This window comes from Papaver somniferum, chromosome 3, assembly GCF_003573695.1.
Source record: "Papaver somniferum cultivar HN1 chromosome 3, ASM357369v1, whole genome shotgun sequence".
Taxonomy (NCBI): Eukaryota; Viridiplantae; Streptophyta; class Magnoliopsida; order Ranunculales; family Papaveraceae; genus Papaver; species Papaver somniferum.
The window spans coordinates 32,708,018-32,722,409 of NC_039360.1; the positions used below are offsets into that span (position 1 = coordinate 32,708,018).

General features: G+C 37.2%; 1 protein-coding gene across 1 annotated transcript; it reads right to left on the bottom strand.

The window, feature by feature from the left end:
• Nucleotides 1–5,551: 5,551 nt before the first annotated feature.
• Nucleotides 5,552–6,361, bottom strand: LOC113359256. Its single transcript, XM_026602922.1, has one exon. The coding sequence runs from the start codon at nucleotides 6,359–6,361 to the stop codon at nucleotides 5,552–5,554; it is 810 nt and encodes a 269-aa protein (XP_026458707.1).
• Nucleotides 6,362–14,392: the final 8,031 nt, after the last annotated feature.

Below are 14,392 nucleotides of genomic sequence, written 5' to 3' on the forward strand. Positions count from 1 at the left end.
CTTTTGACTAGAAAAGTTAAGCCTATTATGTCATTATGCAAATATTGATGGAAAATAGGATGAACTTTTTTTTTACAAAGATTAACTCTATTATATATCATTGTGTAAATAGTGATGAAAAATAGAATGAATCTTTGTTTATTCCACAATATTGGTCTTTCCCTGATCCACATCTTGTGTATGTACTATGTTGCTCCGTAAGCTTTATTATGTCGAGCATGTCTAATTAAATTGATCAGTTTCCTTGTGGTTAATTCAATTGATGCTTTGGATACAAATTCATGTTCTCATGTGATTTTATTATGTCCAAAGAAATCTTTCTTTTCTTGTAAAAGTAAGGTTTCTCTTGTTGTTCTTTCGGGAATGACATTTTATGGGGGAGAGTTATTTTTTGAACTTGTGCTTAATTTCCAAATCTTTGTGGGGAGTGCGGTTATGGAATATTGTAGGAGTTTTCTTGTATCTTTATAAACTCCTTGATGAATGCATTTAGCTTCGGTTGTATGATTGCATCTAAACAAGTCAGTATGTTATTGTCTTTTGGTCATGAAGTATCTCTATGGAAATTTCATTAGGATCCCACTAGTTTTCGTACCTTTGCTATTATGTAGGGGGGGGGGGGGGGTGGTTTTCATGTGAGATGAAGTAGTGACTAAGGGAAGTGGTACATATCACCACATTATTATTGTCAAAGTTGTGGTGTAATTGAACTTTGATGATGTATAATAATACAATGATATTGTATAACAATGATTGAAAGCAACTGTTTTCTCATTGTTATTGCTACGGATCTTCAACAACTATGATGCTGAATTGAACATCTATTGAATCATGGGAGTACTTGGAAGTGACGAAGATTTCAAGTGACGTTGAAGAACCAAGGAGACAAGCATTTGGATGAGAATCTACAAAGTCTTATTTATTTTGTAATCCATATGTATTGATAGTTTTGTCATTAAAATTGACAAAGAGGGAGATTGTTAGAGCACTTCTCGGCCGAACTCGCAAGCCTTGCTATCTCAAGCTTGTTTGTCAATGTTAGTGATCAAAACTAATAAGTTTTGATTTCTAGTATACTTATAATGATGTCTCAGACTAGGATAGATTGTGTAGTTGAGCATTAGACTTCACGGAGTTCATCATTGAAGATGAAGAACTACTATAAGGAGAGCTTGTGGAACTTCATCAACAAAAGGTATGTGGAGACTGGAACTCATCTATCACTTGGAAAGTCTATTTCTACTTTATCTCCTATATTGAGACAAAAGTCGTATTACGATACAGTTTTCGTTTATACACATTTGAGATTTCGAGCTGAGTTTAACTCGCTTACATATTTCTCGAAATATGTGTTGGTAAGATTTCGCTTAAATCTCGTTCATTATATTCTTGTCGAAAGTTAAAAGATGATCATGTGAAAATTGCCGAATAACATATTACATGGTTTGTGTGATGCAATCATTTGGTGTAGACTTGGAATGTTTCGTTATGATTATTTCAATTTCTTGAAGATTGTTTTGATGCTAATAGTGTGTGAAAACGGCTATTGTCATCCTCTAAGAAAGTTTAGGAATAGAGTTTAGAACAATTGGATTTGCACATAGTATGCGTACTTGCGTATATGTAATCCATGTTCGGGAACCATAGTATGCATACCCGTATGCATACATGTTGGTTTGTGAAAGTCCGGGTACTTAATAATTTCTTGCATCCATCTGTGGCTAAGCAATGCAGTTATGAGATCCATTCTAAGAAATCTTCACTCGGTGACACAGTTGGTGATGGTGGGAAACTGGACACTAGAGGTTATTTTTTATATGTTCATATGAGACTTCAACAATTTGAATTTACAGCTGATTTCCATTTACTTGATATAAGTGGTTGTGACGCAGTTTTGGGAATTCAGTGGTTACGTGCGTTAGGGCCCATTAAATGGAATTTTGCAAACTGAACCATGCAGTTCCACATTAATGGCGCAGTTGTTTCATTAATACGGAACAACAAATCCTCTGTAATGATTTTGGAAGCAAAATCAATGCAGCGTTTATTACATCAGGAAAATCATGGTTTTTTATTTCTTTCAATTATCTGCATTAACTACTTTCATGAATACTTCTTTTGTTGTTCCTTCAGCAGTGCAGCAATTACTTTCTCAGTTTGATGATATCTTCAAATTACCGACTGTTCTTCCCCCGGAACGTGTCCATGATCATCGTATTCCCTTATTACCTGGCTCTTCTCCTGTTAATGTGCGGCCATATAGATATCCACATTTTCAGAAAGAGGAGATAGAGAATATAATTATTGAACTTCAACAAGATGTATTTATACGACCAAGTTCGAGTCCTTATTCTTCTCCCATCCTTATGGTAAGAAGAAAGAAAGATGGCTCTTGGCATATGTGTGTGGATTACATATCTTTAAACAAACTGACCATTAAGGATCGTTTTTTCATCCCAATGGTCGATGAATTACTCGATAAATTATATGGTGCAACTTTGTTTTCGAAGCTGGATTTACGTTCTAGATATTACCAGATCGAATTTCATCAACAAGATATTCCAAAAACCGCTTTCAGGACACATGATGGTCACTCTGGATTCTTGGTTATGCCTTTTGGATTATCAAATGCACCTGCCACCTTTCAAAGTTTGATGAACCACATCTTCAGGCCACACTTACAGAGGTTTTTCCTTGTTTTCTTTGACGCCATCTTAGTCTATAGAAAGAGCATGTTTGAACATCTAGACTACTTTGCTACTATGTTTAATATTTTACGTACTAATAAGTTGTTTCTCAAACATTCAAAGTGCACTTTTGCACAACCATTTGTTAGATATTTGGGCCATGTCATCTCTTCTGTAGAGGTTTCAGTTGAGAATGATAAGATACATTGCATATTGTCTTGGCCACTCCCGACTACAGTTAAAGAGTTGAGAGGTTTTCTTGGTTTAGCCGGTTACTACCGAAAATTTGTGAAGGATTTTGGTAAAACCATTGCACCTTTAAGACAATTACTAAAGAAAGATGCCTTTATTTGGAATGACAAGGCCACTGTCGCATTCAAGATGTTGCAACATCCTCTCACTACAACTCCAGTTCTGGCACTTCCAGATTTTACAAAAGAATTTGTGTTGGAAAGTGATGCCTCTGGGAATGTCAATGGGGATGTTTTAGTGCAATCACATAAAACAATTGTATTCTTTAATAAACCTCTTTCGGGAAAAATTTTAAATCTCTCTATTTATGACAAATAGATGTTAGAGGTTGTTTCTACAGTTCAAAAATGACACCCACACTTGCTTGGAAGACACTTAAAAAATATATACGGATCATCTCAGCCTCAAGTTCTTTTTGGATCAGAAATTGTCTTCAATAGAACAATAGAAGTGGTTATTCAAATTGTTAGGTTATGATTATGAGATCATTTTCCATCGTGGAAATGAGAACCCTGCAGCCGATGCACTATCAAGATGTACAAACGCATATTTTCATATATCTACACCTATTTTTTCTGGTGTTGATGACATTAACCGAGAATGTCATAATGATGCAGACTTGACAGCTCTAATTCAAAGGCTATGACAAGATGCAAGCTGCAAGGCACATTTCTCTTATATTGATGGTCTATTGCGTTACAAAGATCACATAATTGTGCCATCAACCTCTGCATGGTGTGTTAAGCTGCTTGAAGAGTTTCATTCTAAGCCTATTGGTGGCCATTCTAGATACTTGAGAACTTACAAGCAACTGTAACAAAAAAAATTACTGGAAAGGGATGAAGAAATCGATAAAGGATTTTATTTCTAAATGTGATACTTGTCAGCCCAATAAGTCAGGGTCGATAGCTCCACCTGGTCTTTTGAATCCTCTTCCTATTCCCGCTGATATATGTTTAGATGTTTCGATAGACTTTGTTGATGGATTTCCAACTTCTCATCGAAAGAATTCGATTCTCGTGATAGTGGATCGATTATATAAATAGGCACATTTTATACCTCTCACACATCCGTATACTGCCAGTTCAGTGACTGAGATTTTTGTACGCGATATTGTACATCTTCATGGCATGCCAAAGAGCATTGTCAGTGACCGCGATCCAATATTTATCAGTAATTTTTGGGAAGCCTACTTTGCTTTACAGAACACCAAGTTGTGTCGTAGTTCTACATATCATCCACAATCTGATGGGAAAATTGAGGTTACAAATCGTACTTTGGAATGTTACTTACGCTATTTTTATAGAACAATGCCTAGTGATTGGGCAAAGTGGTTACCATGGGAAGAATGGTGGTATAACACCATTTTTCACTCTGCTATTCAGATCACACCGTAACAAGCAGTGTACAGTCGACCACCACCTACAATATCATCGTATTTACCAGGATCCACTTCTGTTCACGCTGTCGATTCTAATTTGAAGGCAAGAGATTACACTTTAAAGCTTCTGAAGTCACATTTACAAGCCGCTCAAGAAATAATGAAGAACTATGTTGATACCAATCGTAAGAGCGAAGTTTTGCTATTAATGATTTGGTTTTTCTTCGTCTACAATCTTACAAACAAAAAACTGTCGCTTCTCAGGCATATTCTAAACTCTCTCCGAAATTTTATGGACCTTTTTGTGTTTTGGAGAAAATTGGACCGGTTGCTTTTCGGTTGGAACTACCTATTACAAGTGGAATTCATCCAGTATTTCATGTTTCGCAGCTGAAACTGAAACTTGGTTCGACCAATACTATTGATACTAATCTGCCAGTTACAGTTTACTATGCATATTGGGAACCATAAATCATTTTAGAGCGTCGAATATTCAAGAAAGCGAATCATGCAGGCACTAAATGATTGGTTAAGTAGAAGGATCATTCGGCAGAAGAAGCTACTTTGGAGGATGCTGATAAGTTGCTGTTACATTTTCCGGATATTGATGCTTGAGGAAAAGTAAAATTTTCATGCAGGGAGGGATGTTGTGATGCCAACTCCTAAAAAATCTAGTTTTCCTTATTTAGTTTTACTTTGTTTAAATTTTCTTATTTAGTTGAACTTATTTAATTCAACATCTTTATTGCTTGATCAACAAGCTTAGTAGATATAAATATTTGGTTTCGAGTTGTAAAGAACATCAATCAATAAAAACTCAAGTTTTACTTTTATTTTTCTTCTCAAGCTGGTGGCTAACCCCCAATTCAAAGGGTTTATCCGGTTCTTTTTCTTGTGTCAAAGCTTTCTTCAGCGTTAAAAGGTCAAGGACCCTAACATATATATTGATCAGTTTTAACCCATTCTTGGTATTCAGGATTTGGGATTGATTTGTTTGTGATTGGATCTAGAGTTTTTTTTTTTGAAGATAAATGGATTGATAAAACAGAGAGGACCTAATCGTTTGATTCAGTCTCATCTGTAACCAATTCAGTGTGAATTGTTCTTCCGATGACTGAATCTCTTAGATTAGTTTATTCTGAAAGAATTACAATAGAGTTACTAAGAGTACATAGTTCATAAGATTTTTCAGTATCAAAAGCAATTGAAGGAATTAAGAACAGGGGGATCGTTATAGCCAAGGCTGATGTCTAATGTTCTTCTTCCCATTCTTTGCTAAGAGGTCAGCTACTTTGTTAGCTTTTCTGTCAACGAAATTGAAACCCAAAAAGTGTGTTAAGTTTGCTGTTTGTTTCCTGACTTCCTCCAATATTGCCAGACTTTGCCATGGGATTGTTGAATCTTTTCCTTGTAAATGCTTTATGATTGCTTGATTGTCTCCCTCAATGACCAGATGTTGTAAGTTGTTTGTGATGGCCCAATTTGTAGCTTGCAGGAGAGTTAGAGCTTCTGCTTCTTCAGCAGTGGAAGTTCTGAAGATTACTGATTCTGCTGCTTTTAAAGTTCCTGTCCGGTTGCGAATCACAAATCCAAAACCTGCATTAGTATTTTCAGAAATGCAAGAAGCATCACAGTTTATCTTAACAGTGTTCACTTCTGGGAATTTCCAGTAAGGTATCGGTTTTATGTGTCTGACTTGTGATTGGGCCAAAGTATGCAGACGTGTTAGATGCCAGTAATCATAATGACGTGTTATATCCAAGGCAAGTTGTTCAGGAGTTATAGATTTATCCTCAAAGATTTTAAGAAACCTCTCTTTCCATATAAACCAACATTTGGTTGCAACAGGAGCCTTTGAGATTGAATTAATATCACATGCTATCCATTCATTATATTTATGCAAGAAAGTATTATGAGAGTTTAAAGTTTGAGTTACTCCCTGTGAGGCCATTGGCTGAAGACTCCAAACTTCCTTTGCATAATCACAATCAAAAAAGAGGTGATAAGTAGATTCAACAACACTATTACAGAAGACACACATTTTATCAATAGACCTGATCTTTTGTCTAGTTGGTAATGCATCTTATAAGCATTTCCATATAAACAATTTAATCCTCTGATAAGTATCCATGGCCCAGACTCCTTTCCAAAACTTTTTTGTTTTGGAAGGAACTGAGCTTGAAGAATCAGAGAGTTTTGCATAAAGAGTTTTAACCGAGAATTCTCCATTCTTTGTTAATGTCCACCTAAGTTTGTCCCTTTTCAGACTTCCCTCATTTGTAGTGTAAAGTCTAATGGTTGTAATTTCCTGCACGGTTGAGTTGTCAAATAAAGAATGTAACATATCAGTGTTTCACTTTTGTGTGTTTGAGTCAATGAGCTCAGACACAAGTGTTATAGTTGTGTTTCTAGAAGGAAAGGACTCTGCCAAGGTCTCCCCTCTAGCTGGAATCCATTTATCTTCCCAAAGATTTATTAGCATACCATTACCTACTTCCCCAGATGCTATACTTTTTAATGGGTGCTATTCCTTGTAGGATGCACTTCCAAATCCAAGAAGCCTGAGATTTCTTCTTAGAGTGTAAATCTCCTGGTTTTTTAAAGTATTTACCCTTGAAAATTTGAGATCACAGGTCATCAGGGTTACTAACTAGTCTCCAAGCTATTCTACTGATCATAGCTTGGTTGACTTTTTTTGCTTCTTTAAAGCCTAGAACCCCTTGGTCTATAGGGTTACATAAAAAATCAAAAGACTTTATGTTATTTATTCTTTTAGTTATCTTTTTTGGAAGGACAAAACAACCCATGCTAAAAATGGGCATGCTAGAAAGAACAACTTTGTTCAAGACAATTTTACTTGGTTTAGACAAGATCTTTCCAAGCCAGGTTTTTATTTTTTGTTCCATTTTTTCAATAATATTTTCAAAAGCTTTCAGTTTTGATCTATCTATGAACAATGGTACTCCTAGATGTGTATCCTTTATGTTATTTTTCTTTATCTTCATTAATCTACAGATTATGCCTATGTGTTTATTATGCACTTTTTTGCTGAAAAAAGACCAGAGTTTTCGAAATTTATGACTTATCCTGATGCTGCACTAAAAGTATGTATGGCTTCTAACAAGTTCTTACAACTTCCTAAGTATGCCTTAGTGAATAGAAGCGGATCATCTACACAGTGCCCCATGAATACTCATGAACCTCCTCCAAGGGATCCAAGTATTTTAAGTGGTTCATATGCACCCGGTTACCATTAGAGCCAGGTAATATTGCGATGCCCAAGAGGAACAACAGATAAGCAGCGATAGTGTGATGAATTTGTTCGGCATTCAATTCCTTGCCCAACGTATGCCCAAACAATTCTCTGAGCTTGACGACTTTAATAATCTTTGTCATGGTATTCTTTGACAGGTACATATTTGCTTTTGTCGTTTCCTCGTCCCAACCAAACAACTTTTTAGTCATCTCATAGATCTTGGACCATTCTAGGGTCTTACCGTCATCTTATTTCTTAACGGCTTTTCCAAGGATCTATAGACCTAATATTCTTTGGACATCTTCAGGGATAATGGTCATATCGCCAAAAGGAAAATGCATGGTATCAGTTGAAGCAAAAAACCTCTCCAAGAAGCAATTCGCCGTCACTTGATCAGTGGCACATAATTTTCTACCACGGGATACAACCCAGATGCTCTTACTGCCGCTTGAACAGCCCCACACTCCCCTTCCAAATCCCATGTATCCATTTGTTGATGGCGGCAAACACGGTAGGCTTTCTTTTGGTCCTATCCAAACATACCAAACAAACTTCAATTCACGGGATGTCATATATAAACAATATAATAACAAGATGCAAACGTCTTACATAAGTTGAATAGATCCAACGAGCCCAAGATTCCTTGTAGTCAAATAAGAGTTTCGGAACTCTCGGCTGACCCCAGTGTTAGCCATCATTGCGTTCTGGAATCATGTCATATGTTTTTGGGAGTTACTTTGGTGGGTCCTTTTCCTTTTTCTCACCGACTTCAACTTCAGGTTGTCCTAAGCCATGTGAGGATGAGCCACCTGCTGGATCTGGAGGTACAAATTTCTCCCACTGAGCATCATCATCGCTGCTTGTGTCTGTCTCTAGGGGAATCTCCCGAATCATGACCTGACCACGTTCTGGATCATCTCGACTACGTCGAGGCCGAGAAGACTTAGGTTTTCCTTCACCAACATCTTTTCCCTTTCCTTTCTTTGTTTTTGAAGCTATGGACCTACGTACAAAATGAGATTTAATAAAATAAGAAAATCAGAACCGGCATGGCCGGTGAATATAACGATACTGTCGGAAAATGTTCCGGCATTGTAATCTGAAAGGATGTTATACCGGTTTTCAGGTACCGGCATTGTCTGTAAATAAAATCCTATGCCGGTAATATGGGAATTGTCTACAGAGATTTAACAAAATAAGGTGATCAAAACCGACATGGATAGTGAACATTACGATACTGCCGGAAGAGGTGTCGGCATTGAAATTTATAAGGTTTGTATGCCGGTATTCTAATAACTTACATGCAATAAAAGGGGGATAAAGGAGATATAAACCGGCATTGTATTCAAATTTAATGGTACGCCAAAACTAAATTCGAATTTCAATTCACTAAATTCAATTTCAAATTCACTAAATTACAAATTCAAATTTCCTTTTACCTAGTACAAACAATAAACATGCAAGTTTCAATTTGTGTTTCTTATACTATGAAATAAACCCTAAGAATGCTTCAATAAACATATAAATCACTTACCTCATCATCTCTGTTATTTCCTCCTCATCATCTTGTTCAATAGATGCTTCTGATTTCGATTTACCACCAGGATTACGTTTTTGTTTTTCAGGATGTTTGCGAGGACCCGTTCTTTTTTGGGTTTGAAGAATTGAATGAATTTGGTTCAGAGGATGAAACCAAATAATGGAGTTTAGTGGTTTTGGAAGTTCTTTTGGAATTGCGAAGTGAAACAAAGAAATCGAAAGATAGAACCGTTTCCATTCTATAACCGTCAATTTTATGTAATAATGGAGTTTGTAACCGTCACAAAAATGGAATGAGGGAGATTGTAACAGTTACTATGAGGGATAATTGGTGCGACTGTTACAATGGAGAAGAATAAGCAGTTATAATTAGTTGTAGAACTTTCATAAGTGGAATTAAGGGGTTTGTAACTGCCACATAAATTGGGTTTGTAACAGTCATAATTCCGGCATGGACATATGGTACAATTCTATGCCGGCATTCTGACAATAAGTTTAAATTATGTCTACAATACCGGCACTTGTAACGGTATAGTACTTGGTTCTTTTTCAATGCCGGAACTGGAAATAAACTTAAGGAAAAAACAACATTAACCACATAATCTTAAGGAAATAAATAACATTAACCCAAACAGTCCCTCATACTAATCTTAAGGAAATACAATTAGAAACATTAACCGCATAACAACGTTACACATGAAATGAAAGATCTTAAGCTAATTGCAACTAACATCATTTCTTGGGACGAGATTCAAGAAACAAAGCAGCTTCGAAATGCCTAAAAGGCTTTTTTCTCCACTCGGTATATGCGTCCTGAGCTTGATACCTATTCCCTATGAATCTTGCGAGAAACTCATTGTATTTGCGACATAATTTTATGAGGGCAATTGTGCGATTCGCTACAAACACATCCTCGTAATCCATTTTGCGTTTCTTGCACTTACCGTCCACAAACTTCGGCATATAAGGACCATCCTCAGCAACACCCCGAAAAAGGTTTGAAGGGCGGTGATCTTCCGGGAGATCCGATACTATGTAGTAATTTTTAATCCATTGGGTTTCTTCTTCAACATCCGCTTCTATCTTCGCTTGTTTTACACGTTCGTATATCTCTTTAGTTTCTTTGCGACATTTTGCTTCTATTGCTGCGTCTTCTTCTACTCTTTTCCTTCTAAGTATCTATTCTTCCATTGCGACAAGTAACTTGGTGGTTTTCTCCTTCCTTCTAAGTTTTTCTAGTATCATGGGAATTGAGTTGGTGGTGGATGATGATTGATTCCCTATCGGAGTGGATACTTTTTTCATATAAAAATTCTCTGAAATCGGTAGTTGGTGATTGATTTTCCATCAGAGAAATGTGTTGGAGCTCACCTCTTTTTTTTGTTGAGATATCAACTGCAATAGGTGTATCCACTTTAAATAGATGAGGACATAACGGCTCTTTTCCACTTTATCATTCCGGCATTATCAGTAACTTAGATTTCACGCCGGAAATGGTATTTACTGGTTTATGGTTTAAAAAGAATAGTCGTTATGCATTGAATGTTCAATTCCGGCATTTAACGGAAGATGTTCGACCATGCCGATAGTTTTAACCGGCACAGTATTGTATATAAATTCAAAGCCGGAACATGGTTTATTGTACACAGAATTTTGACACCAAATTCCGGCATAAAATAATACGTAGTTTCTATACCGGAGATATAACAATATTGAATTATGTTAACGATGTAAGCCGGAACTATAATTTATTTCAAATGTAATCCTTGTCGCAGGAAGCACGAATGCACTTAGCACGTGCATCAAGCCTTCAAACCACCTAGTGACCCAAGTGGACGAGTTTAGTCTCGTGAGGGCTTACATAGATATGTACCCACAAAACCCCAACAAAAACTACCCTAAAAACCTAACCAAATACCACTAAACCTATCAATCTTTTTAGAAACAATCCGTCTCCGATTCACCTAGTTGGTGGTACTCCGTGACTTTGCTTACAATGTGATTCATGTTGGCATCAAACATGAATGCTTCTCCCTTTTCCTATAAGTAACGCGTTTTCACGGCTTCACGCTACAAAAACAACACAAAAACTTAGTTTGTTACATAAAATTTGAAAAAGAGTGGATTTGTCAAGTTTATCATAAAGATACTTACAAGTTGTTGAGGGGACAATCTATTGCGGGTAGCGTGCTCGCTCCGGTGTTTTATTTTTAGATACTCAACCACCGCATTTAGGATGATGTCGTGTCGTTGCTCGATTTGTTGAGCAGTTCTTCCTTTCGGGTTACCGTAATCGTGAATAAATTTGTTAAAAATCTTCAACCATATGGAATCCCGCGTGTTGTTATCTATAGTTGAAGGACAAGTTTCGGCGTACCATGCTTGGGTGATTGCTAAGTTTTCCTCGGAGTCGAACGATATCATTTGTTGTATGTGGGATTAGGTATTATACTTAGCTATTTGTAGATGATTATTCTAGGGTTTAGGGTTTCTAAGTTAAGAGGCTCAAGGAGATATATAAGAACACATGAGTTTTGGGATTTTGGGTCCAAGTATTAGCTCTCCTTATATAGAGAAAAACCTCAACGACTAGTTTTTTTAAAATCACCCAAACTCCGGCATAGAAGTAAATGTGACATAGGATGCCGGCCGCCAGTACCGGTATAGTTTATCGTTAGATGTTCATGCCGGAACAACTGAATTTCTTCACATAGAAATATGCAACTATTACCGGCATGGTTGAACAACATGGTTTAGCGCCGGTACGATATACCGGCATTGCATATATTATTGCGACCATGCCGGTATTTGTGAATTTAAAAAAAAAAACGGCTAGTTTTTTGAAAAATAAGACCGTTGGAGATTCATTTCTATATAATACTCCACATTCCTTTGGAAAAATCAACACAAAGCACCCACCAAATAACAAAAATCATTCTCTCAAGAAATAAATCAATCAAGCACGGTTGAAGTTCACAAGAGATGTGAGATTCATCATCAAGCTGTATTTGCAAAGTAAGTAGATTGAACATTACTAACAATATATGGACAGTTAAAATATTCACTACTATGACACATAACTAATATAATCTTCTCTTACAGAATCATCATTGCAGGTGTCAAATTTGCAAGTCACCTTCTCATCTAGCCATGGACTGTCCTTTTATCTTTCAAAGTGTAGAAGCTGTGATGGGACATGCCGGTTTTGGATTGCAAAAACTGATGATGCTGAAAATGGAATAATGTTTCTAAGGTGTTTGAATTACCCAAAGTGCGATGAGTTTCAATGGTTTAACATCTTCTTTAACTTGCCAAGCCAACGCCGCTAGTTTTATACATACAACACATAATTTTATATTCGCAATCCAACGGTCTTATTAATTTTAAACGAGTAACCAATTAACAATACTTACTAGCAATCCAACGGTCTTATTAAGTTGGGTCATCATGGTGGTGCCTCTATGGGAGTTGGAACGGGAGGGTTTTTCTGAGGTGGAACTTCGACGTCTTCCGGGCGCACGACAAAATGTGACCATTCCAAGTGATCATCAATGTAGGTTGGGTCGGCTTCATCACCGTTGTTCACAGGCTCCCAATTAGTAACATCTACCAAACGACGTGGTTCCATATCCCTCCAATGTGTTGGTTCTGGAGTTGGATCATACTCTACCCTCAACTTTGTGGAACCTGTCATGCACTGAGAAAATCAAGAATATACCTTTCATGAAAGGATGTCATGCATCTAGGTAATTGCTTGTATCCAAGTCGCCGCATCACACGTCGAGGATCAGCCATAACGTATCCCTTTGGATGGAACAAAAGCCCTTGGTAAAGTGCAACGTCATAAAACCACTTGTATTGGAGGTTCTCTCTAGCCTCCTTGTAAGGGTCGAACACAACATCTTTGGTAGTCATCCCGTCCAGATCCAATCTCATTTCTGCCAGTCGATGATTGTTACCGGGCTTCGGATGGATGTTGAACTCGTATCTGTTGGCTCTAGGATCCTCGGGGTCATCAACGGGAATAAACTTCAAGAAGGGGTTGTCTTTGAACAATGTTGGGAAATGTTCATAAGCCTACACCTATAAAAATGTGAAATGATACACATAAAAATCAGTAAATTTTGTTACTAAATTCATGATAAGGGTACATGTGAACAATATAAATAAGAACATAAGTTTAAAACCAAAAATACCTAGAGTAAAGTGAAATCCCAAACAAATTGGTTTGCAACCGCCTTAGAGGCCCTTCTCATCTCCGTCATCAAATGTGCCATTGCCACGGTGCCCCATGAATAGGTAAAGTCATCTTCCAACTGATCCAAGTACTGAAGGTAGTTTGCACTAACCCTGTTGCTACTAGTGTCAGGGAATACCCTAGTGCCCAAGATGAATAACAGGTACGAAACGGCTGTATAACGAATCTGTGTGGGGTCTCATCCATCCTTCAAACTTCTTTCCTTTGTATATTTAAACTTCTCCTTAAGCAGGGTCAGCTTGATGGTCTTTGTCCCGCTAACCTTAGATATATAGAAGCTTTCCACTGAAGTTTTGTAGTCCCAACCAAGCAACTTGTTAGTAAGATCGTGCAACTTCGTCCATTCTAGCTCAAAAGAATGATCGTCTCGTTCTACAATTGATTTGTCGATAACATCCAAGCCTAGAATGTTCTGAGCATCATCAGGGATCAAGGTCATCTCTCCAAACGGGAAGTGCATGGTATCAGTTTCACCATGATACCTTTCGATGAAGGAATTGACTGTCACCATATCTGGCTTCACATAATTTTCAACCAAAGGATATAGACCAGAATCCTTTACTATTGCTTGGACCTCTTCATGCTCCTTAAACAAATCTCAATGATCCGCGGCTTGCTTTCGGCAAACACGCACAACCTTCTTATGATCCTACAATTAGGAGATAATACGATTAAGAGATTTTGCACAAATACAATACAATACATATGCACGAGATATAAATTCTTACATAGGTATGATATATAGTACGAGCCCACGAGTCCTTGTAGCCAAATAGATACCTCGGATCAAAAGAAGATGCGCCCCAAATTCTACCACGATCAAGGTCGGGTATCATGTCATCAACATGAGGAAGGTGCGAACCTTTTACTTTTACTTTGCCTTTCCCCTTGCCTTGTGTGGATTGTTGACTTGGAATACCTTCTTCCACTACTCTTTGGATTTGGTTTGCTAATTAAGTTGGATCAATCTCATTATCTTCCTCCTCACTTTCCTCTTCATCTTGCTCATCTTCCTCCTT

Coding starts and splice junctions, on each gene's coding strand:
- LOC113359256 (XM_026602922.1), bottom strand. CDS start 6,361: ATGTGTGTCTTCTGTAATAGTGTTGTTGAATCTACTTATCACCTCTTT.